This window comes from Olea europaea, chromosome 11 (genome assembly GCF_002742605.1).
Source record: "Olea europaea var. sylvestris chromosome 11, O_europaea_v1, whole genome shotgun sequence".
Classification (NCBI taxonomy): Eukaryota; Viridiplantae; Streptophyta; class Magnoliopsida; order Lamiales; family Oleaceae; genus Olea; species Olea europaea.
The window spans coordinates 31383940-31409388 of NC_036247.1; the positions used below are offsets into that span (position 1 = coordinate 31383940).

The 25449-nt window shown below is 34.9% G+C and overlaps 3 protein-coding genes across 3 annotated transcripts; 2 read left to right on the top strand and 1 right to left on the bottom strand.

Moving 5' to 3' along the window:
* Positions 1 to 4406: 4406 nt before the first annotated feature.
* LOC111404048 lies at positions 4407 to 6433 on the top strand. Its single transcript, XM_023032763.1, has 3 exons — positions 4407 to 5321; positions 5408 to 5576; positions 5756 to 6433. Exons 1-3 carry the CDS (start codon positions 4509 to 4511, stop codon positions 6208 to 6210), a joined length of 1437 nt encoding a protein of 478 aa, XP_022888531.1. The 5' UTR covers positions 4407 to 4508; the 3' UTR covers positions 6211 to 6433.
* Positions 6434 to 7263: 830 nt separating this feature from the next.
* On the top strand, positions 7264 to 17090 carry LOC111404049. Its single transcript, XM_023032764.1, has 3 exons — positions 7264 to 8109; positions 15350 to 15518; positions 16146 to 17090. Exons 1-3 carry the CDS (start codon positions 7333 to 7335, stop codon positions 16610 to 16612), a joined length of 1413 nt encoding a protein of 470 aa, XP_022888532.1. The 5' UTR covers positions 7264 to 7332; the 3' UTR covers positions 16613 to 17090.
* Positions 17091 to 17506: 416 nt separating this feature from the next.
* LOC111404050 (auxin-induced protein 6B-like) lies at positions 17507 to 18101 on the bottom strand. The gene has a single exon (XM_023032766.1). The coding sequence runs from the start codon at positions 18052 to 18054 to the stop codon at positions 17668 to 17670; it is 387 nt and encodes a 128-aa protein (XP_022888534.1). The 5' UTR covers positions 18055 to 18101; the 3' UTR covers positions 17507 to 17667.
* Between the last annotated feature and the right edge of the window lie 7348 nt (positions 18102 to 25449).

Below are 25449 nucleotides of genomic sequence, written 5' to 3' on the forward strand. Positions count from 1 at the left end.
TGACTACTATGTACAAATGCAAATAATTTGACAATAAACTAAAAAATAAGGATGTGATAGTGAAATAATAAGTCTCCAAAAATTAAAAAAAAGAAAAAATGCTCCATAGTCTCAAATTTATTTATACATTATTTTTCAGAAAGATTTCCTTATATATGTTAAAAACAACGGAAATTTTCAAGTGGCTCCAACCTTTAATAAATTGTCCAAATTTATTATTTAAAAAAAAAAAAAAAGCCGGATCCAAAACGTAAGGAAGGTATGTACCCCCACCTTTTCAGCAATTAGAATCATCTCGTCAATGATAACACCCTTGAATTGGGCCTAAGCACAAGTCAAGATAGACCAACCCAATCAATCCAAATCGATCCAAACTTGATCGGTTTGAATTAGGTTTTATTTAAACCAATAATCTAATTGGATTGAATTGGTTTCATTTTAGATCAAACTGATCGCGTTGGGTTGCATTGAATAAAAATTCGATCCAACTCAACCTACACCCAGCCCTACTTACAACACATTCATTTTGGCTATTTTAAAAGGAAATATATTCATCAAAGCTCAAATTTTATAGAGGAAATTGTGGGAAATGTCCAAACACCCTGTCTTGAAAAGTAAACAAAAATTGAAAGGTTTGAATCAATGGCCATTTTCTTTAAAAATGGATGAAAATACAGATATTTTCCCCCTTCCTCCAATTAATATTATCCATACAAAGAATTTAACAAATTTTGTAAAAAAAAAAAAAAAGTGTTTTTTTTTTTTTTACACATGAAATGGCTAAGTTTGTGAAGTCTTTCAAATTTGACTACATTTCAAAACTTACCCCTCAAAATCTCAAATTCAACTAGAAATCAAGATTGCCCAAACTTAAAAATAAAAGAGAAGCCTCGCTTTACAAAACAATTCAAATAGACATGGACTATAACAAGACCCCGAACAAAAATGATTAATTTTATTTATAAGTAATAAATTTGATACTTTAATAAAGAGTAATTTGTGAAGTTAAAAAAAAAAAAAATGAAGTTGAAAAGCTTCGATAAGATTATACATATCAAGTTTAAGTTCCCTATTCGAGCTCCACTGTCTAAAGACTTATTTTTTTATCACGCATTCTCTCAATAAAATAATTTTGTATTGAATTCAAAAAATTTACTTATTTTTTGACCACATTTTAAAAATTCACAATCATAACATTTATTCGTCCAAAAAATGGGAGTCAAACACAACCTTAATTTACCTACTACTTAAAATAATCGCATTTGGCATTATCAAATGAACCTTAATTCACTTCACATAGCTAAGCATTCATTGCGCGGTCCGTGAAGTCACTATCATCAGTGGACAAACTTCCATTTTGGCCATGATTCTCAATACATGTGGCAATGAATTCTTGAAATAAATTTCATCTACCCGCTTTCATTTTCTTGACCATTCCTCAATAACATATGAAAAAATTGCATTGTGGTCTCTAATCTATAATCTATTATTGGATTATCAAATTGATCCTTAACTATTAAAAATAATCAATTTAGTCCCCACTATTTTTTTATAGTTACATGCCAATTGTTTGAATCATTATTAAATTGCTGCGTACCTCACATAAAACACCCTTCCTTCCATTTTTTTAGGCACGGATACAAACTAAGTCCTCGTTTGGTAGCAATTTTTCCCTCATTTTTGATTTCTTCACTTACGGTGGGATCCACTTTTTTTTGTAACGGTCAAAAAATTAATTCTCATAATCACTACTGAATATGCCCTAAAAAATTAAACTAACTTCATAAAATTGGATGTTGAGCTGAGAAAGTTTTGAACGAATAAATAAATGAAGTTGCATGATTCCATAAATGGAGGCCTTTAGAGAGAAGATGCATAAGCAGTATTACAAACACATGCAGCATTTAATGTTCACATGACCGGACAACGGCTATCTAAGGAAAAATATTTCTAGTGAAAATGAAAGGACGTCCTCCCTGAGATGGTCGATATTCTTGATCTTGAGACGCTGTACTGTCACGTTCAGAAATAAAAGGGAATGCCCAACCAACGACTTAAAAGAGTTGGTTTATTGGTGGGACAGTTTACGTCTTCACAATGCTGCAATTTTCCTTTTATTTTTATTTTTTTTCCCTTGTTTTGTATTTATTTAAAAATTAGACAAATTCGTCATTTTACATGATCGAAGGGGATGGAAGAACAAGCTTTGTTACAATTTCGATGGGCGCCAGAAAAAGTTTGGAGATATATTAGTAACATTTCTGAAAGGTTGGGAACAAAAGTGACAATCCGAAGAGAAATGCTACTTTAAAATTTAAATTTAAAGATGTTCTCCATTATATGTGAGATGCTCTTTATAAAAAAAGGATCTCTCGAACAGAGACGGATATAGGGGGGTTGGGCTGTAGCCCCCCCCCCAGGTCCAAGAATTTTTTTTTAAGGTATTTTTTATTTTTTTTGGGTAAAGATCAGTTTTTTATGTGTAAAATTTTTTTTTTTCCATGTAGTAGCCCGGTTTGAAATTTTGTAGCCCGATCGTGGATCCAATCCTGGATCCGTCCCTGCTCTCGAAGATGCTCTAAGTTTAATGAAAGAGGTATCCTTAAATGGTATGACCAATCACCTACCTCATCACATGAGGAAGATCTCCACTAGGGATACATCATCATTTTCAATTAAATGTGGTGACATAAGCCTACATTTAATTAAACTTACCATATAGCGTCATATAGATAGAGCGTTAATACACTAGCTGAACTGCTTACTTAACCTTAAATAATTGTGTTGAAAATTGCACGCAGCAAGAAACTAAATAAAAACTTAACATTTAAGATGTCAGCTAAGTCATTGTTTGTCTCTTGTTTATAATAATTTAAATCATTTTTTTATCCACATATTTTATAAGATCTACAAGTATTATTTACTTATTCACCATTTATTGTTATATATTTATAAGTTAAAACAAACTATAGACAATTCTCAAACATGCTTTTGAGTTTTAAAAGTTGGATGAAACTTAGAAGTGCTCGTCGGCCCAAGCTTTGAAGTCGTAATTTCATTTGCAAGTAATCTGCCAATGTTTGCTCATCTTTATAAATGATTTATAAACATGCATATAACTTTTTATCCACATTGTTTGAGAAACACACACAAGTTTTACTGATTTATTTACCTTTCATTTTTATTTATTTATTACTTAAACCGTTTATAAATACTTCTCAACTATTAATATGTTTTAAAACAAATAGTTAGTAGTAATTATGAACGTATAATTGAGATTAAGTGAATGACATTTTCATTGAATTTATAAAATTTTATAAATAAAATAAAAATGTCATTCACTGCATTTAAACCGACAAAACACACACACACACACACTCACACTCTCTATTAATGGTTAAGCAAGTATAGTGTTTTAGCGAATTGAAATATCTGCTTCTCGGTCGCAGTTAATATAGCAAGTATCGGGTTTAAGCGAATTGAAATATCTGCTTCTCAGTCGCAGTTAATATACATAGGTGACGTAGAGCTACGGCCACACTGGAGAAAACAGGGATTCGAGTGTCAGGTTTCGGGTGCAAATATTCAAATCGACAATTTAATGGCATTTAAGACCTTTTCGGCTCCACTGGTCATATCCATGTTATGTTACTGTTTCAAAATGTACTATTGGCTTCTTATTCTTCTTCTTTTTTTTTTTAATCGATAAATGTGAGATTTTTTATTGATCAAAGTGACTCGTACAACTACTCCTGGTATAATCGGAAAACAAAAAGAAAGATGTACAAACGATATGATTTATAAACCCATCGTTAAAGACTCAAATTGAATCAAAACATTTGGATACAAAAAAAACATAACTTTATATACGTGTGTTTTGTTTTATGTAACAATATTATCCACATGCAGTCTTAGATCCTCAAAATTTCTCTTATTTCTTACCATCCAAATATGGTAGATGATGGCCTTCAATGCAATCCTTTTGACCTTACTTTACTTTGCCAAAAAGTCCTTCTAGCAACATTCTCGATCCACTTTAATGCATTAGCAATAGTAGTCATTGCTCTGCTAATGTACTCTTGGCTTTCTTCAATTTACTCAAGGCACGCAACAATCTTCAACATTAGTTGAGATTTGTTATCTAAAATTTGTTGTACAATAATGAATGATTGACACATTACTTTATATTAAAGTGTCACCTAATATTGAATACAAGCAACAATACAAAAAAAGTTGGACATGTTAATTTAAAATGAAGTGTCAATTATTCGTTGGGTGGACAACAAATTTAATTTGGTTTGGCATAAATTATTCCATCTTAAACACTAATTAATTTGTACCACACTGGGGTCCATTCCTAATTCCTTTATATGTATCACCCAATTGGCCAATGCATGCATGCCTTCAATTTATCCTAAGTAACATATATTGTTTTTTAAATCCGTTATCTCCAGCACACAACCACCACCCGTCGCCGCCCCTCCGTCCACCCAACTGTCGAGTACGAGATGGCTGGGACTAAAGATCAGAAGACTAAACTGTTTCAGCCTAAATCTCGAGTAATGGGTAGAACTGAGCACAGTTGGTGTCGCGCGGTGACTTGTGGCACAGGAGTCACGGTGCTGGGTCTGCAAATGACTAAACCACCGTTTGTAATCTCGGTTCTACACAACGTACTTGCTAAGCTCCAAAGTAGCCACCCTCTCCTCGGATCCAAACTTCACTATGACACCTCAACGAAACAGTTCTCATTCCTCAACACCGATGTTGCTCCACCTGTCAAAATCAACTCGTTCGATCCGTCATCAACCTTAGAGCTCCTTAAAAAACTGAGCGACAAAGGAAACTCTAATAATCTTTCTCCGTTTCATTTACTTTTGGAGCATGAACTGAACAGCAACAAATGGTCTGATCCCAGTTCCTTCCCATCTAATGGCATTGATGTAATGTTTGCTAGTGTATACACATTGCCTGATGCAAAATGTGTTATCGTGCTTCGGTTTCACACCGTGATATGCGACCGGACCACGGCCGTGTCTTTGCTCAGGGAGCTGATGGAACTGGCGAAGGACGGTGACGGTGGAAAAGATGAGGTGCAGAAGGGAATAGAGATTGATACGGAGGGTAATTTGGGAATTGAGGATCTCATTCCAAGTGGGCTGGCAAAGAAAACATTCTGGGTTCATGGCATGGACATGTTGGGATATTCTGTGAATTCATTGAGACTTACAAATTTGAAGTTTAAGAATGTGAAGTGGCCCAGATGTTCCGAGGTTGTGAGACTACAAATGAACACACAGGACACGGACAGGATCCTTGTCGTAAGTCTTTGTTTAATCCTGTATTTAGGTTTAGTATAACAATATTATTCATTTTAAGGAAACTTCAACTTTATAAATCTATTCAGGGTTGCAAATCTAGAGGAATTAAACTGTGTGGAGCTCTAGCAGCTGCTGGATTAATCGCGGCGCATTCTTCTAAAAGCAATTCTGATCAGACAAAGAAGAAATATGGAGTAGTGACTCTTACCGATTGCCGCTCTATTCTTGAACCACCTCTTTCTAGTCACCAGTTTGGTAAGAAACCCCGTTTCACTGCCTAGGCTAGGAGACAAATCTTATAATGAGACTGAACACCTTTGATGAAAAAAATGAAACTTTTAGATGATCACCTCGTTCAACACTAGAAGTTATTTAGGTAAAACTGCCAATTTTTACTGTGGCAATGTTTAGATTAATGATGCATTGTGTTTCAGGATTCTACCACTCTGCAATCCTCAACATACACACTGTCAAAGGAACTGAAAGTCTGTGGGATTTGGCGAAAAAGAGTTACATGGCCTTTGCAGATTACAAGAAATTCAACAAACATTTTTCAGACATGGCTGATCTAAACTTCCTGATGTGCAAAGCCATTGAAAATCCTGGATTAACTGCATCATCATCACTTAGAAGTTCATTTATCTCGGTATTTGAGGATCCCGTGTTCGATAATTCTAATGAAATGCAGAAAGAGCTTGGAGTAGAGGACTACATGGGATGTGCTTCTATCCATGGAGTTGGACCGTCCATCGCCATTTTTGACACAGTACGAGGTGGCGAATTGGATTGTCTTTGTGTTTATCCATCACCATTGCATTCAAGGGAGCAGATCAATGAACTGGTTGATCATATGAAGAGGGTTTTGATTGATGCAAGTTTGATTGCCTGATTGGTTGATGAATACTTGTCATTCTGGACTATATATTAAGACTGTGTTGTATTGTTCAACCTAAAATGTCATATCTTCAACAAATTTCTTGTGATGTATTGGATTTGAATCCAATGCATTCTAAAGAAAGTTTAGGGTTCATTTTATTTGGAGAAATAAGATTAATGCATTATTATTAAGTTAAATTGAATGAAAGACTATGGTGATTTATACCAATATTAAAGTTTGGCCTTATAATTCTTAGCCTTAGTTAAAAGTCTTATTTACAGTAGATTTTAATAAAAGTTGATAAAATGTGGGATAAAAAATTAATAGAAGTTGCGAATCCCATGAAACGTAGTTAAATTAATTGTTGACTTGACTTAAATTTTTATTAACTTTTTAAACTAATTCATATAGGGGCTTAGATGCCAAGGCTACAAGAAATTTTGTCCATGGAGAGATTTCAGAGTTAAGATTAACAAATTAATAAAGTGTTATTCTTAATAATAAATATAAAATTAAAAATAAGGGTGCATGTTTGGCTGTATAAAATGATGACCTAAAAGTAAATAAGTAATTTTTAACATAAACAATTTCCTTTGTTATTCAAAATTGAGAATTACTAAGTTATTTTGAAAGTAACTCGATTTTAATGTCAAAACAAGATACTTCTTTTACATTTATATATAAGCTAAATGCATCATCATCTTCTTCTTCTTCATTTTTCATTAGCACAAAAATATATTGCTCTCAAGTTTATGAAATTTCACATTATAAAATATTCAATTGAAATCGACTCAATTCAATTTTAAATAAATAAATATTTAACAAGACAAAATGTGCTCACCCCTACCACAAGCACAAATAATTTGAAGAAAAGAAGAATAGAACAAATAAAGGGCTAGATTGAAGACAACATAGGATGTAAAGTGAACAGGTAACTTAAAAAAGGGAAATAGTACATATAAAGAGACAATAATTGAAAACAATTTACTAATTTAGGGTGTAAAGTGTAATTTACCATTTTCCACTGGCAGCCAAAAGAACACTGAAGAAAATAATTATCAGCTTATGTAGCGTTACAAACAATGATAGCATACAAGACCAGAACAATACAGCTGCACATTACTTGACAGAACCATGTCCAACGCGCCGCCAGTCGAGGCCAAGTGCCGCCCTGTTGGAGGTACCGAGCTCAGCTGGTGCAAGGCGGTGCCTGGTGGCACTGGTATAACTGTACTGGGCCTCCTCTTGTCGAAACCTCTGGATATCACAATTCTCCGAAATGCCCTCCATAAACTTCAAATTTCCCATCCGATTCTCAATTCCCAACTCCATTTGAGCCCCACTTCCAATTCTTATTCTTACGTCACACCCCCAACTCCTCAACTCCAAATCCGACCATTCGATCTCCAATCGACGTCCCAGATTCTCCAAACCATCGACAATGGCAATCCCACTCCCTCCTCCATTTCCCCCTTTCACCTTATCATGGAACACGAGCTGAATAAGAACGCGTGGCAGAATCATGAACCTTTATTGGACATTGATCTTTTCTTTGCCAGCGTGTACACTTTGGAAAATGAGAATTGGGTTGTGGCCCTCCGGTTGCACACTTCAGCATGTGATAGGACATCAGCATTGGCATTGTTACGGGAGCTATTGGGATTGATTGGCGGGGAGGGTTTCGATTCATCGGAATCAGGAAAAGAAATGGAGGTTAATTTGGGAATTGAGGATGACATTCCTAGTGGGAAGGCTAATAAGCCTTTATGGGCTCGTGGAGTCGACATGCTGGGATACTCTTTGAATAGTTTAAGGTTGGCCAATCTAAGTTTTAAGGATACCGAGGCGCCTAGGATGTCACGAGTTGTGAGGCTGCAGTTGAATTCAGAAGACACCGATCGGATTCTATCTGTAAGTGATGCATTTTTAAGCGAAATTTGCTAGCTGTTAATTCAACTGAATGTTGATTGAATTTATACATTGGCCTTTTAAGTCTCTGGGTATATAGAATTTATCTTAATATCAACATAGTATACTGTTGTCTTTTGAGCTTTCATCCAAGTCAATTAAGTGCCTGTTCGGCATGACTTTTGCTTTTGATTTTGCTTCCTGAAGAAGAGCTTCTTACTCCGAAAGTGCTTTTAGAGGAAGCATCATTGACCAACTTTCTTTAAGAGCTCTTCTCATTTGAAGAGGCACTTTTATAAAATTAGCCAAACCAAAGATCCTTTTGACTTCTCAAAGCCATTCAATGGGTCCTAAGTAGGGGGATCCAGAATCATTGTATTGCAGTTTATGAATTGCTCTCCATCACTATTTTTCTATGAAAGTTAAGAATGCTTGCTATTAGTTCTGTCTTTATGGTAAAATGGCTGTTAATCTCTATACAGAAATGACTGTTATCCTATTAATATATCCTTATGTATCCTGCATTGCACAAGTTGTTTTACTGTATGCACACTTCTATCCAACTGCCGGCTCATCGAATGTCATTCAGTACTAGTTTTATGCTTATGCTTATCCTTGTTCTTTTGGATGAGGGAAGTTGTTCTTGCTACAGCTCCCATCCAACCCCCACTCCCTCGTGGAAAAAAATAAATGAAGAGCGACAGAATGAAGAGAAAATGCTTACTTATTTATGCTGTCCCACCCAAGAACACCCGTCTCCAATGCAAAACGTGGTTGGTAGAAAAGAAAGCATAAGAACATAATTGATATACTACTTCGCTAAAAGATTGTGCCACAATTTACTTTAGGAAATGCTTAACTTGAAGATGGACGCATCATAGGATCTATGTTTCATTTTCATGAATATGTGTGTGTATACACCTGTATATGTGCATATATTACACGTCTCTTCTAAATTTATGCATGATTTATGTTACATTATATGCATGCTTGGCATTGATGATGATATGGCAGCAGTGACATCATGGTGTTCGTATGATGATTTTGGAGACTGAAGGTGGCGGCCGGCAGTAGCAAAGCAATGCTAGTTTTAACATTGTTGGAGCTTTATTGTATTATGAATCCGATGAAAGTTAGAGGCACAGAGGACTCTTTTTAGAAGAATAGCTTTTTTGTAACAAAAATTTAGTCTAGCATTTCAATATTATAGTTCCATTGTGCATTTCATTTGGTCACCAAACCCTACACATAAAAACCATATTGATTATTTTGTTTGGACCCAAAGGAATCCTTGACATGGGTAAAACTAAAGAAAAATCTATATCCACTTAAATCTGAGTTTGGCTCGGTTCAGCTATGCATGCCCCTGTACAAGTGCTAGAATCTGTGTAAATTGTGTTGACCCCAAATCTGGTTGACCTTTCTAATGTTTTGCTTCAAATATTTTGAGCCAACAACGTGATGGTGTGGAATGCGATTTTTCATTTGTGCAACTTAATCTACTATTGTGACATGTGGATCCTCATTGACTATTGGATGGGGGGTTCTCTGATGGGTTCCATATAAAAGGTGATTAGTCGCTAGAGAAAGAATAATATTTCAATTCTCTCTCTCTAAAGATGGCGATTTCTTTGTCATCTATTTCTATCAGTTGGTTCAACTCCAGTTCCATATTCCTTCTTTTGTTTTGAGTCCTTTGTGGAATGAAAAAACTCAGTGTTTTCATCTGTTTGAAGGATATCAGATTTTGGTTGATAGTAGGTGAACAACAACCTTGTGTGGTTACGGGTTTTTTGGTGATGTTCTGCATTTTGTGGTTCTTGTTTTGAGGCTGTAACCTATAAACTTCTACTGCTGTTTTAGGTTAATGCTAAGTGGTTGAGCGTTATCCTTTGGTGGATGCTTAATGAGGATTAGACTTCAACTTAACTTCGGATCTTCTGACAAAAAATCTCTACGTTCTCTTTACTTAAGTTTACAATCTTTGGGTTCTGCGTTCTATCGTTAGAATGCAAGATTGTTATGCCAAATAGGTGCAACGAATGTTTGTACCCTAACGATCAAGTGAGAATATAGACCGCGGTTTGGAAAGATAAACTGACAGCGTTTTGACTAGGTTTATGATTTAACATACATGGTTTAGTTTGGGGGTATTCATACAATGCAAGATGCAAGAATGCCTTTCAACTTCTCTGGGCAAGATTTTTCCCACACATTCACTGCCAACAAGTGGGTGGTTGACCTGTCACAATCAATTATCCGAAGTGGGCCATTGATGAGGTCACTTCCACTTGCATCGCATGTGATTTTGCTTAAATGGTAATTGTCATGTGTCTGAATTACTCTTTGTTGTCTTGTATCACCCAATCATTCATTTTTCTTGATTGGAGTGGTATGACGTGACATCATGGCCTGACACCTTCCTTACTAGGAAACAACCTTGATACGTTGTGTTAGCCACTAGATATTGTAGCATGGTATCTTTGGCTCACTTCCCCATGTTTGCGAACACGTATGCCTTCTCCCAAGGCCTTATGAGGGCTTCTTGTACCTTGGATAGTACTAGCACCAAGGCCCTTAGCCTGGGCTCTTAGGCTTCCATCAAGGCATCTGACTCAACAAAGCGAGGATGTACGGGCCTTTGGGTCCTTGATGTCTAGCACTCCAATGACCTACTTGGCCTGCCTTGAGTCTTCGATGCTTGGGCGAAGCTTCGAGCCTAGCTTTACCTCTGATGTATGAGCCACCGGGTCTTGTCTCCAAACCTAGGCCTCCACTCTTTGCTTCTTGGTTTGGGGGGGTGATCCTATTGAAAATAATGTGATTTGGTTTGAATGCCTCAATTGAGGTTCTTTCGTTCCTTTAAATAGAAGAATTACAGCTTCAAAATATGGTAATATAGAAAGAAATATCCTATACTAGGAATGATAAAATAATATATAATCAAGTCCCTTAATTATAGAAATATAATCAAATTTCCTATCTTAAGTAAACCCGTATGACACCCCATTGACATCCTCCTCAAATTGATGTTGAACGATCGAGAAGCATCAATTTGTTAACCATGAACTAATGACGATGGTGAGATAAAGCTTTGGGAAAAACATCAGCTGTTTGATTTTCAGTGGAGAATGAGGAAAAGAAATCTCTTAACAACCAAGCGCTTCACGAATAGAATGACAATCTACCTCAATATGCTTGGTACGCTTATGAAAGACTGGATTACTAGCAATCTGAATAGCACTCGTATTATCGGCATGGAGAGGAGTAGGAGAAAGTTGGGGAACACCAATTTCCCTTAACAAGCCTCGAAGCCATATGATTTCAGAAGAGGCTAACGACATGGCCCAATATTCAGATTCAGTGGAAGACTTAGAGACGTGAGCCTGCTTTTTACTTTTCCAATAGATAGGAGCACCACCAAGAAACATATACCACCCGGTGATGGAATGATAGTATCAACACAACCAGCCTAATTCACATCACAAAATCCTACCAATTGTAACGAAGTCCTAGATGGAAAGAACAAACCTCGGCCAGAGGTACCTTTGAGATATTGAAGAAGACGATGGATAGCAGCTAAATGGGTCTGGCAAGGAGCTTGCATAAACTGATTGACCTGCTGAACATAAAATGCAATATCAGGTCTAGTAATGGTCAAATAATTCAAATTGCCCACCAACTATTTATATATTGAGGGATCAAATAAGGGGTCGCCACCAGCCTTCTGTAACTTTAAATTGATCTCCATAGGCGTAAGAATTGAATTGTTGTCTAGAAGACTGGCTAATGAGAGAAGCTCCTGAGTATATTCATTCTGAAGCAAGAGTGTGCCAGATGAAGAATATTGGACCTCAAGTCCAAGAAAGTATTGCAGGATACCCAGATCTTTCATATGAAAGAAAGACATGTCTTTGTTGAGGTTGCTCGATCAACTGAAGATCGGAACCTGTAATCACAATATCATCTACATATACAAAAAGTAAACCATCCCCGTAGACGTTGACGTTGTANGCTTCACGAATAGAATGACAATCTACCTCAATATGCTTGGTACGCTTATGAAAGACTGGATTACTAGCAATCTGAATAGCACTTGTATTATCGGCATGGAGAGGAGTAGGAGAAAGTTGGGGAACACCAATTTCCCTTAACAAGCCTCGAAGCCATATGATTTCAGAAGAGGCTAACGACATGGCCCAATATTCAGATTCAGTGGAAGACTTAGAGACATGAGCCTGCTTTTTACTTTTCCAATAGATAGGAGCACCACCAAGAAACATATACCACCCGGTGATGGAATGATAGTATCAACACAACCAGCCTAATTCACATCACAAAATCCTACCAATTGTAACGAAGTCCTAGATGGAAAGAACAAACCTCGGCCAGAGGTACCTTTGAGATATTGAAGAAGACGATGGATAGCAGCTAAATGGGTCTGGCAAGGAGCTTGCATAAACTGATTGACCTGCTGAACATAAAATGCAATATCAGGTCTAGTAATGGTCAAATAATTTAAATTGCCCACCAACTATTTATATATTGAGGGATCAAATAAGGGGTCGCCACCAGCCTTCTGTAACTTTAAATTGATCTCCATAGGTGTAAGAATTGAATTGTTGTCTAGAAGACTGGCTAATGAGAGAAGCTCCTGAGTATATTCATTCTGAAGCAAGAGTGTGCCAGATGAAGAATATTGGACCTCAAGTCCAAGAAAGTATTGCAGGATACCCAGATCTTTCATATGAAAGAAAGACATGAGTCTTTGTTGAGGTTGCTCAATCAACTGAAGATCGGAACCTGTAATCACAATATCATCTACATATACAAAAAGTAAACCATCCCCGTAGACGTTGACGTTGTACGAAAGAAGAGAGAAGAGTCATACTGACTCTTAGTAAAATTAAAATCCAGAAGAGTAAAGCGGAATTTTTCAAACCAAGCCTGCGGTGCCTATTTCAAACTATATAAAGACCGCTTTAAGACAAACCTCAGTATAACGAGAAGAAAACATGCCAGGTGGAGGGGTCATAAATATTCCTTCCTTAAGAGATCCCTGCAAAAATGCATTCTTTACATCCATCTGGCGAAGTGGCCACCCTTTCGAAGTAGCAATGGCCATAACTGTGCGAATAGTAGTTATCTTGGCAACAGGAGCAAAAGTTTCCTCATAATCAATGCCATGCTCCTGATAATTCCCTAGTGCCATCAGACGAGCTTTATACCTATCAATAGATCCATCAGCGCGTAATTTGATGTTATATACCCATTTGCACAAGAGGCTTGAGCTCGAGAGGACAAGTAAAAATATTCCAAGTGTAATTGTCCTGAAGAGCTTGAAGCTCGTTAGACAAGCCTTTCGCCAACATTCTTGAGTAGAATCCTGAGAATAAGACTTAGGCACAAAAGTTTTATCAAGAGTGGCCTGAAGAGCACTATGTGAGAACCAATACCTATCCGGTGGTCGTGAAACTCAAGTAGATCGACGGGGCTCTTATAGCACAGGATCTGGAATCGGGGTAGAGATAGTGAGAGGCTGTGGACTACGTTGCTGATATACAATACATGGATTAAAACGGTTAACTTTATCGGATATATCATCAAAGGAAGAAATGTATATAGAAGAAGAATCTGAAGTATGACTCTAGCAGAATTATCTTGATAATAAATCTGGCGAAGGTAGTCCCACATCTCTTTAGCAGTCGTGAACGAACGAAGATTATTGACCATATGTGATTCAATAGAACTCAGTAGCCAAGAAATAATCCGAACATCCTTGCTTTCCCATGAACTACGCTTCTTGGGTTTTGTAGGAGCTGGAAACGACCCATCCACATGGTCCCACAATTCCTTATTCTTAACAAATATCTTGAATTGAAGTTTCTAAGTGGAGTAATTTTTTCCATTAAAACGAACAATTGAATTTTCTCCGGACATGATAACTCCACGATTAATAATAATTTAATCAAGGAAATAGCCCAGTTTAAAATTAAAGGCCCAACTCACAGCTCAATTGAATTATCCAATCTTTAAATGGAAGAACCCAAAACTGATTCACACGATCCAATATATTCACCCAGAGACACGATACCACCGAGCTCATGAAGGGAAATCACCGAGACGCCTACCACCAAGAGCAAAGAAAGTCGGCAGCAAAAAGACTGAAAACGCTAAAATCCCAATTGAAATTCCACGCTCACAGCACCAAAATCGTCGGACAAAAACTCCACTAGAATTTGATTAGAGATGTTGGATAGAAATCGAATTGGAATCCTCAAGAAAATCAACAACCCCAAGATGAAGACGCTTAATTGGTAGGAACGTGACACCATCGACAACAAGAGCCAAACGAGGTTAGTACTTGAACCAAGAATAATTGTCACCGGACCAAAAATTTGATCCTCAATGATTCCAAGTGCGAAAAAAGTTCTTTTAATTTGATAGCTCTGATACCATGACAAGAACGTGATTTTGTTTGAATGGCCTCAATTGAGATTCTTTCGTTCCTTTAAATAGAAGAATTACAGCTTCTAAATATGGTAATATACAAAGAAATCTCCTATACTAGGAATGATAAAATAATGTATAATCAAATCCCTTAATTATAGAAATGTAATCAAATTTCCTATTTTAGGAAGTAAACCCGTATGACAAGCCAGTGACACCTATCCCTGAGCCAGGCCTCCATCCATGCTCGCCTATTTATCCTAAGCCTCTATGTAGCCTTCTTGTGGAGGTTAGGAGGATTTCACTAGAGGTGGAAGCATAACAACAGTCCCCAAGTACAAGGCTATCATTTATGAAAGACTTAGGACTTGAGCTATCATTTTTGTTAGGGCTAGGACTTGGGCTTGGTTCAACTTACTGTGTGAGGTTGACCGTAATTCCCCAAGTCCAAGGCTATCATTTATGAAAGACTTAGGTCGAGCTATCATTTTTGTTAGGGCTAGGACTTAGGCTTGGTTCAACTTACTGTGTGAGGTTGATCGTAATTCCGAGCCTAGGCCACCACCTCCACTCGCCTATTAATCCTATGCCCCCAAGTGGAGGTAACAAGGGCTTCACTGGAGGTGGAGGTGAAACAAATTGTATTTCACAGTTGAATGGAAAAGGCAGAAAGAATCAAATGGTCAAGGGTCTCATATTTTTTTTGGTTTTTTAGGTTCTCTACAATTGATGCGTCCTAACCATTAGGTAACAACTATTCCTGCATAATATGTTTGAATTATTAATTTTACAGGGTTGCAATTCAAGAGATATAAAATTATGTGGGCTCTTAGCGTCTGCTGCAATACTTGCTACTCATTCCTCGAAAGGCCTTCTTCATGATCAGTGGGAAAAGTATGCTGTTGTCACGTTGACCGACTGCCGTTCCAATCTTGACCCAGTTCTTAGCAAGCATCATATGGGTAAGCTATATCGAATTTCTATTTACGTTACAGACTTGCGAGACATAAGGAAATACGACTCATGTAGAACCACAAGCAATCACAGTGTTACAATCTTTCAGGCACATTTTAGATTCGATTGTTCTTGGTTTTCTTTCCCGATCTTTTAGACTGCAACTCCTTGTGTCTCAGCAAAGTATCAGATATCTGACTGAATTTAGCTATGATCTAGCAAACGTACTTACAAGTAAATAAGCAATATAAAAATCAACTATTCTTTTTATTGGCGACAGTCATAAATACTCAGTCACTCGTTTTGAGAAACGGTAAGGTAAGAAAAGCAACTTTTGTATTTAAAAGTAAGTTATCCAAACATGAGAAAAAAGTTAAAAACTAACTATACTTTTTTTTCAAGGTTTGCCAAGCATGCTCTAAATATAAAGATAAAATCTAGCAAAATTTGAATTGGCAATAAAATTATTTGCGCTTTAATTTGTACGCAAAGAGTGGGTTAAATAACTTAATGTTCCAAATTCTGCGGGATTACTGGTAAAATTATCTGCTAATGACTTTGATTGCAAACATAAACCATTTTCTGCTCTTCATTCTCTCTTTCCTGCTCTGAACATAATGGTCTAAATTTTGCAGGATTTTATCATTCTGCAATCTTGAACACCCATGATGTCGGGGGAGGGGAAAATTTATGGGAGCTGGCAAAACGAACATACAATTCGTTCGCTAATGCCAAGAACAACAAGAAGCATTTTTCAGACATGGCCGATATCAACTTTTTGATGTGCAAAGCAATAGAGAACCCAGGTTTAACACCATCAGGATCACTAAGAACTTCACTGATATCTGTCTTTGAGGACGTAGTGATCAACCATTCAAATAAAGAGCATCAAGGAATTGGGATAGAAGACTTCATGGGATGTGCCTCAGTTCATGGTGTAGGCCCATCCTTAGCTATATTTGACACTATAAGAGATGGGGAATTGGATTGTGCATGTGTATATCCTTCCCCATTACACTCGAGGCAGCAAATGCATGAATTTGTGGATGAAATGAAAAGGATTCTTTTGAATGGAAGCGACTACATTTGTACCGACAACTGAACGAGCTGATGTTTATTGAAGGAAGTGAATCATTCTAGGATTCTTTTGTGGGTGTCATATTAAAATTGCTTGTACATTGCAAGAGCAGTGATTAGGTCCGACTTCATAAGCCCGTCTGCATGTATTGAAGCGTTGCATTTTGGAGCTCTGGGAGAAGGTAAGTCAATGTCAACTCAGAATGGCTCGTCAGTATATTCCCTAGGCCATGTGTTAATTGGAGCTTGGACTTCTCCAATTCATAATTATGAATCTATGATCCAATTTCTGTCAGCTCATTCTTGTCTGTCTTGTTATTAAAACACGTAATAAGTATTACTACTATTAGATTCAAGATCTGATGGCTTCAGAATGTGTTCTGAGGTTTGTGTACTAAGTCAAACACTTACTTCCCATTACATTGTAGGAGCAATTCATCAGGTTGGTTATATCTAAAACGGTAACATGAATTTCATATAATCGCACTACATGAATTGATATATTTTATAGATCCATCGAATCTACATTTTAGTCAGTGATCGTGATCTATTTGAAATTAGCTAGACTCTGTGGATACAATTATTTCCTCTACTTCAGATTAACCTATATTCAGATATATATTGGGCAATTCACTGATTAACCTATATTCAGTATATATATTTGGCATTTCATGGCCTTTTCTGTGTGCAAGAGAGGTGTGCGGAAAACTTGTGTTCTTTATCATTGACAAGTCGACGAAGATATCACACAGGGGGACTGGCACCAACTTCGATGGTCGCTCATTCTAGCAGGCCTTGAAATGAAGCAAAAATTATTATAACTTTCATTTCGATGTCGAATGTAGCAAAGAAAAAAGAAGAGCTTAGAATAAAAGATGCAGAAGAGAGGTAGAGGAGAACAAAGTTGGACCATTACAGGTTACAGCTACTGAATTTCTTGTGCATTGCTAATATTTACAACAATAGTTGACTAACTGAATAACTACCTCAAAATTCTCAAGCTTGGCAGTGTCTTAAACAGTATGCTGGACCTATTTGATGAGCTGCATGTATTTTACAGGCTCATATATATAATATTACCTAAATAAACTCCTCTACCCATTCTCCAAAATCAAATTTTCGATGGCTGCATTCAACTGCACTTATAACTTCCTGAAATACAGTGACGCTGCAGGGTAGAACCAGGCCATTGCTTTGCTGAAATCCAAACTCATTGTAGGCCTTCTCTAGCAATATCTTGAACAGAGGGTGGGAGAGATAAGCTGTTGGGACCACGAATTTTTGACGATCCTCGCCTACGTACACTGCAAAAGTACCTGTGCGTCTGGTGGTGGCGGTTGGGGAGGCTCCTCCTTCGTCATCTCTGAGCAAACACTCGTATTTTTGTGATAGATGGCGGTCGGCATTGCCAAGGACCTTAACCTTCTTGGCTAGTTTCTTCATTGAACCAAGCTTCTTTCCCAACATTTTGTTGAATAGAGGAGAAGGGGATGGAAGAGGAGGAACTTGACTGTTGCATTGAAGGAAGTCGTGGGTGGGGGCTTGTTTTGTAGTGTCGTTTTATGGAGGTGGGGGTGGGGGTAGGTGTGGGGGAATGTTCCAAAAGGGATCAGTTTTGACTTTTGAAATAATTGAGAGACTATGGTAGGGATTTATTTCTATCGAGAGATTTTCTTCATTTACTTTGACTTATGAATGATTAATTAAGAGCAAATAAATATCACAATAATAAATGAAGAGACACCATGCATATAAGTGGAATTGAACTTTAAACATTGAAATTTGTTTGTTATTGTTTCATAAGCATTAAGAAATAACATATTCGAAAAAGGCTTTATAAGAAAATTCTCACAAGCAAAATTTTTCCTGGATTATAAAACAATAAGAAATAACGTATCCAAAAAAGTAACTTTTCAAGTAAATATTTGATTGGTGCTGAAAGAATCCAAACTACTATTAGTTTTTTTTTTTAAAAAAATTATTCTAGGGTAAGAATAATCAAATCAAGTACCAAACCTTCTTATAGATAATCGATCCGAATAAGTTAATTCAGGGTACATTTGATAGAGCTTTTGCTTTTTGTAAAAGAACTTTTTGATTAAGTTATGTTACTTTAAGTCGACTTTCTAGAAAAACTTTAAGTTACTTTTAGAAAATTATCAAAACGAATTTTTGTTGACTTTTTATCCAAGAGTATCTTTTGACTTTTTAAAAGCCGATCTTTATTTGTTTTTCCTAAATAGGCATCCACCATTTTTAAGTTAACTAGCATGCGCTTACAATTAATTATAATTGTCCTATAATTGAACCAACAACCTTATTTTAAGTTAACTTTCGTAAGGAAAAAATTAAGAAAAAGAGTGGTGACCCTCAATTCAATAAAAGAAAGAAAGAAATAAGAATATATTCTTAAAAAATATATAAAAATAAATAAATAAAAGTAAACAAAGACTGCATTGTTTGTATTCTGGTAGAGGCGAAATAACGTATCCAAAAAAGTAACTTTTCAAGTAAATATTTGATTGGTGCTGAAAGAATCCAAACTACTATTAGTTTTTTTTTAAAAAAAAATTATTCTAGGGTAAGAATAATCAAATCAAGTACCAAACCTTCTTATAGATAATCGATCCGAATAATTTAATTTAGGGTACATTTGATAGAGCTTTTGCTTTTTGTAAAAGAACTTTTTGATTAAGTTATGTTACTTTAAGTCGACTTTCTAGAAAAACTTTAAGTTACTTTTAGAAAATTATCAAAACGAATTTTTGTTGACTTTTTATCCAAGAGTATCTTTTGACTTTTTAAAAGCCGATCTTTATTTGTTTTTCCTAAATAGGCATCCACCATTTTTAAGTTAACTAGCATGCGCTTACAATTAATTATAATTGTCCTATAATTGAACCAACAACCTTATTTTAAGTTAACTTTCGTAAGGAAAAAATCAAGAAAAAGAGTGGTGACCCTCAATTCAATAAAAGAAAGAAAGAAATAAGAATATATTCTTAAAAAATATATAAAAATAAATAAATAAAAGTAAACAAAGACTGCATTGTTTGTATTCTGGTAGAGGCTTTTCCATATGGCATTTGGAGTAATTGACTTATTTTAGGTTGAGAATGATTGACATGACAAAAACTCCATTCACAACAAGACGTGTGGGAGTGAGCATTCATCAAGAACAATACTTGACTTTTGGGAGTAAAAAAAACTTCACGGGTCAATGTTAGAAGTGTAGAAATTTTTATTTTATTTTTTCTCTCTTTTGGTTTTATTGTAGAAAATGAATATTGGTCGTTTTGAAGTCTTGATAGTGGTTGGTGTCCCAAGTTGGAAGGACGAACGATGTGCAGTTTATAACCCAAATGCAGATCTCATTATCTAAGTTGGTATTAAAGTGATTACCGTTTAGTTAGTGATGTTATCAAATACTGTTCCCGACGTATACAAACTCGAGGACTCTATTTCGTCGATTTGTGTATCAGTATGCTCGGGATGTCTTTCATATGCCCGAGCTCTTGACCCAAGAGTTTGTGGAATGTCATTCGACGTGTCCTTGGGATTATGTCCTCGACATGTCCCCAGCGTCAACGCCTTATCTAATAAGAAATTTATTTTGACTTAAACTCCTCAACCTATGTCTCCTATGTCCAGAAGAACTCTATTAAATAATTGGTATTTCAGTTATACCACAATTCAAACTCCTATCTCGCGTAGGACTCATTAGTATAAGATTGCAAAATCAAACTGTCCTATTACAAGTGCACTACGGAATCCTAGTATGAACACACCACCTACCTCTATAAATACAAAACCCTTGATCATTATTCAGATACGTTTTACATAATTTTCAGTTCATAGCCTTACGTACAAATTCTCTTTCTGACTTAAGCATCGGAGGGGCGACGATGACACACCTCAACGCCTTTGTTGCAGGCACCGGAAGATCTCGTTCGTACTCATTATCAATCGTCAAGCTCGGAAAATCAACAGGTACGATTTTTGATAGTATCAGTTAGGTTCGTGAAATTTATTTAAGTCATGCTCGTCATATCTCGAGCCATAGAATTTATTTTCTCTCGACTACTTTAGATTCCCAGTACACTTTTAGAATTCCATAGTACGTTGTCCAAGTAATCGAAGCATTAAAGATAATCATTTTCCAAAGTGTCTCGCCAAATCCTATACAAATTAGACCATTTGTCCTCCTTAGTTAAAAGAAAAGATTTAATGGAAAAGCCGTTTAAACAATGATTTTATTCAATTTAATAAAGAGAGACATTTTTATTAATTGAAAATCATATGTTGACACATTGTACTTAAGAAAGAATTTCAAGAAATTTGGTGATGGAATCTTCCAATAAATTAAATCAAGTATGACTTCTTGGTCGAAGGGGTGGGGAGTGGGGTGGGGGGTGTAATATATCGGACATGGGACGCATACTTGCTTATCGCATTTGCCTTTGTCATTTCTAAACCGTGTAAATCAATCAAATCTATAGCAAAATGACGTGTTTAATATATATATACACAAACATTACATTAGCCTCGTCTAGAAAGTATTTATAAACAACTCAAACTACAAGTAAATAAAAATATGTGATGAATAAGTGCATAACACTCGTGAATCTATTTAAATATATGTTCAAAAAGAACGTTTGGTCATTTGATTTTTTACTTTCATTAAATAGACTTCTATACAGAAAAGGATAAAAATTCATAGATCAAAATTGTTGTTTCCAATTGTTTTCTTGATAATAGGCAAAACCCAATAGTTCTCTATCATGAATTTTTGAAGTGGGATGTTTATCATAAGATATTTTGATTTTCGTCTAAGAGTTTTATAAAACATGCCGGTACTATAAAATTATGTAAATGACACGTATCTTTGTAATGATGTTTTGGACTAGTTGAATTTAGAGCAGAAATTAAGAATAAGCCTCGATTTGATTTTCACTTTTTGGCCACAAAAATGAAAAATATGACTGTTATCTATCACATCAAGTCATCATATTTGACTTTCTATCTTTTGTGTTGGCCTCTAACGACTATATTTTTTATTTTAATTCTTACAAAAATGGGTACCAAACGGGGCCTAAATGATGGATAATTTCATCAATGATTATTGAATTTAAATCGTGGTACTAAATTTTAATTTATCTTTGAGGTTGTTTGACGAAACTTTTGATAAAAGTTTTAGCCTGTTTAAGTTGATGAATATGTGGTGAAAATTTGATTAAGTTGTAGATCACAAGAAATGTGTGATTAAAATTGATATTTGACTAGTTGAAAAATTGATAGTATTTTACTTGAAAGAATTAGTGGACATTAATTTGATTTAAAATTTCACCAATCCGTCACAATTACTCATTAAATCAATGAAAATTACTTATTCGCATTTATACCACGACAAATCTTTTATGTTTTACGTGACATCAATTTACAACTACACTGCATCATAAAATTTTAAAAGAAGGAAAAAATTCATTTGCTCTAAAGTCTAAGAACATTGTTGCAATGTGTAAGATCAATTATAATATGACTATCAATTAAATGATTTTCGTCAATCCGATGAGCTATAAGTGATGAATTTAGGGGTGACAAAAAAAAAAGTCAACTTGTCAAATCGAATCGAAACTGTTATTTTTAAATCCATTGGTCGACTCCACGTGGTTTAGGTTTCAGTCATTTCAAAACAAACCTAACCATTTGAAAATATGTTTGATTTAGATTTCTATAGATAAAAATCACTTGAAATTAAACTAAACCATTCACCCTTTAAAAAAAAAAAGAAAAAAAAAAAACTTGTTTTACCCAAAGTACTTGTTAGTTACTTTTCGCCAACTCTTTGGGAAAATAATAATTTATTTGTTATAATACGTTTCTCATCTAAATATTGAAAATGCAAGTTTAAATTTTAAGGTTGTACTGTACTTACTAGTTTAAGTTTGTGTTGATGTAAATATATGAGTTTTGTTACATGTATACTTAGGTGTGTATTTTGGGTGACAAGATACATTATTGGCATTCTATTATTGGTTGATAAGAACAACTAATTTTCATCAGCTAATGACAGAATGACACTTGTACTATTCTGCATTCTGTCATCTAGCACCTGAATGTAAAAATAGAATAATCCTAAATATATTAGGTCCATGTTTGGTGTAAATTAAGGAGTTGTTTGATTCCTAATCTTTTAAAAAGTGCATTTTGCAATAGTATTATGATAGAGAACGTGTGATTAAAAGAAAGGAAAAAGTTTTTGATTTGTGTGTAATATTATTTTATTGAAGAATGTGTTATTGAAATGAAGTCAAATCACTGTTTCATAATGCATTTTGATAAATAAATAAAAAATAGGGCTTAAACAAATCATAAAATAAAAGTCAAAGTCAGTATTTTTATTTTTATCACATATTTTATGAGACTCACAACTTCCAAGTTTTAACTACATATTTCATAAACTTTTATCAAAATATATTAAAAATGTGATTTTTAGCTATATAAAAACATCAAAATCGAGATAGTCATTCTCGTCCCTCATTCCTTTTGAATTACCCCCTGTCTTGATGGATCTGGTGGGATGGACCCGACCTTGTTTACCATGCACATTTATTTATTTATTTTCCTTTTTGCTTTTAATTTTCACATTAGTGAACATCCCCCTCCTCAATTGTAGAATAGTCCAAATTCATCTTATAAGCGTTCGTGATTATTTTCTGTATATTATTACAAACTTATATTTTGAAATGAACTTTAAACTAGATGGGTAATGGAGTGGAGACCATGTTCCTGTACCCATCGCATCCTCGTCCGAGGCAATGAACCACCCTTTCCTATGCACTCGATTACATGAGGAATAACATTTATGTTTAGGGTAATTGGTACAAATCGTCCATATTGTTGAAGTTTATTGTGAAAAACATTACTACCTTTCAATTTTTGACATTTTCGCCCTTATCTTCCACATTTCTTTGCGCTAAACGTTATTTTCACCAATTTTTAACGTATAATGACCAATATACCCTCCTATTTAAATAAAACAAAAAAAGAAAAAGAAAAAGAAAAATGAAGAATAAATTACAATCTTACTCCTAAATATTTTAAAAAGTGTAAATGAGTCCAAATAATTATTAAAATGTCTAATAGTACAAAATGTCCTTACGTTTGGCCTATAGATGCAAAACGTCACTACGTTTCAAATTGGTAAAAAATGACATTTTCTGCAATAAAACGTAGAAATATGGATGAAAAAAAAATTGAAACGTATGAACTTTTTTCGCAAGAATTGTCAAACGTAGGGATGCCTTTTGCTATTAGGTCTTATTTAAATATTTAAAAAAAAATTCTCTCTCTTTTTTTCTTCTCCTCTTCTCCAAATGGGTCAGTCATTTTAGAAGCCAAAAAACTCCAGTAAACCACCATTCAAAGTGCTGGACCACCATATTATCGAAAAGCCCTCACTTCTTTCTACACATACCACCCAACATCCAAAACCCTGAAACTTTTTTTTTTTTTTAAATCTTGAAACCTTCATGCCAATAGATATATTCGAAATTGCAAGTCAAATTACCCAATTCGCAAATGCTAATACTGGCGGCATCACCTGTTTTGGAGAGACCCGTGTCATTTCCAACACACCAATCGGCTATACTTCCTAGGGCGCTTATCTTCATGGTCTTAAAATATTAATAGATGGTTCAGTGGTGTGGAGGTTTGACGGTTTGGACAATGGTTGGTCAGAGTTCTTTCATTTCTAACGTGTCAGTCTCATTTGGAGAAGAAGAGAAGAGAGAGTTTTTTCTTTTTGTTATTTTTAATATTTTAATAAGGGATAATAACAAAAAAAAAAAAACATCTCTACGTTTGACACTTCTTGCGAAAAACGTCCCTACTTGTCAATTTTTTCGCGTTTTCATCCATATTTTCACGTTTCATTGCGAAAAACATCATTTTCACCAATTTGAAATGTAGGGACGTTTTGCACATTATAGGCCAAACGTATGGACATTTCGTGTTATTAGGCATTTTAATAATTTTTGGACTCACTTGCACTTTTAAAAACATTTAGGAGTATGATTGTAATTTATTTTTTATATTTCTTTTCTTTTTTTGGTTTTATGTAAATGAGAGGTTATTTTGATCATTTTACATTAAAAAATGGTGAGAATAACGTTCAATGCAAAAAAAAAAAAAGTGGAATGTAAGGGCGAAAATGTTAAAAAATGAAAGGTAGAGACATTTTCCACAATAAACTTGAAAGATAGGAACGTTATGTGTCAATTACCCTTTTATATTTATAAAGTTTCAATTTAAGTGTTACAGTGAAAATTTATAATACTATATTTATTTTTTCAACTTTTTCAAAGATTTTTTTTCAATTACTGAAATAGTGGTTTGAAATCAAATTAAACTGCAAAAAATGATTTTGTTTGGAATTTTTCAAATCATTTTAAATAGTTTGGTTGAAAATAACTAAATATTCGTTCAAATCGAACCGTGATTGCCCCTAGATAGATGAAACGTAGTAGATTGGTAAAATTTGAAGTTAAATTGAATTTCATTGTTTACCCAATTGGTGAAAGTTAAATTGAATTTCATTGTTTACCCAATTGAGATTTCACCGGAAGTTCAATGACCATTGATTCAACTTACCCAATATCAATATATTCACTTTTAAAAAGAAAATTTTATTATTAATCTTACATAAGTTTACTTAAATAGACATATATAAAATTAAGAATTTACTTAAATACACACATATAAATATTAAATAAAAATATATCACTCTAAAATAGAGAAAAAACCTCTAGATAGCCTAAATAGAAGGTATTTTTGTAAGATTAGACCAAAATATAAACATTT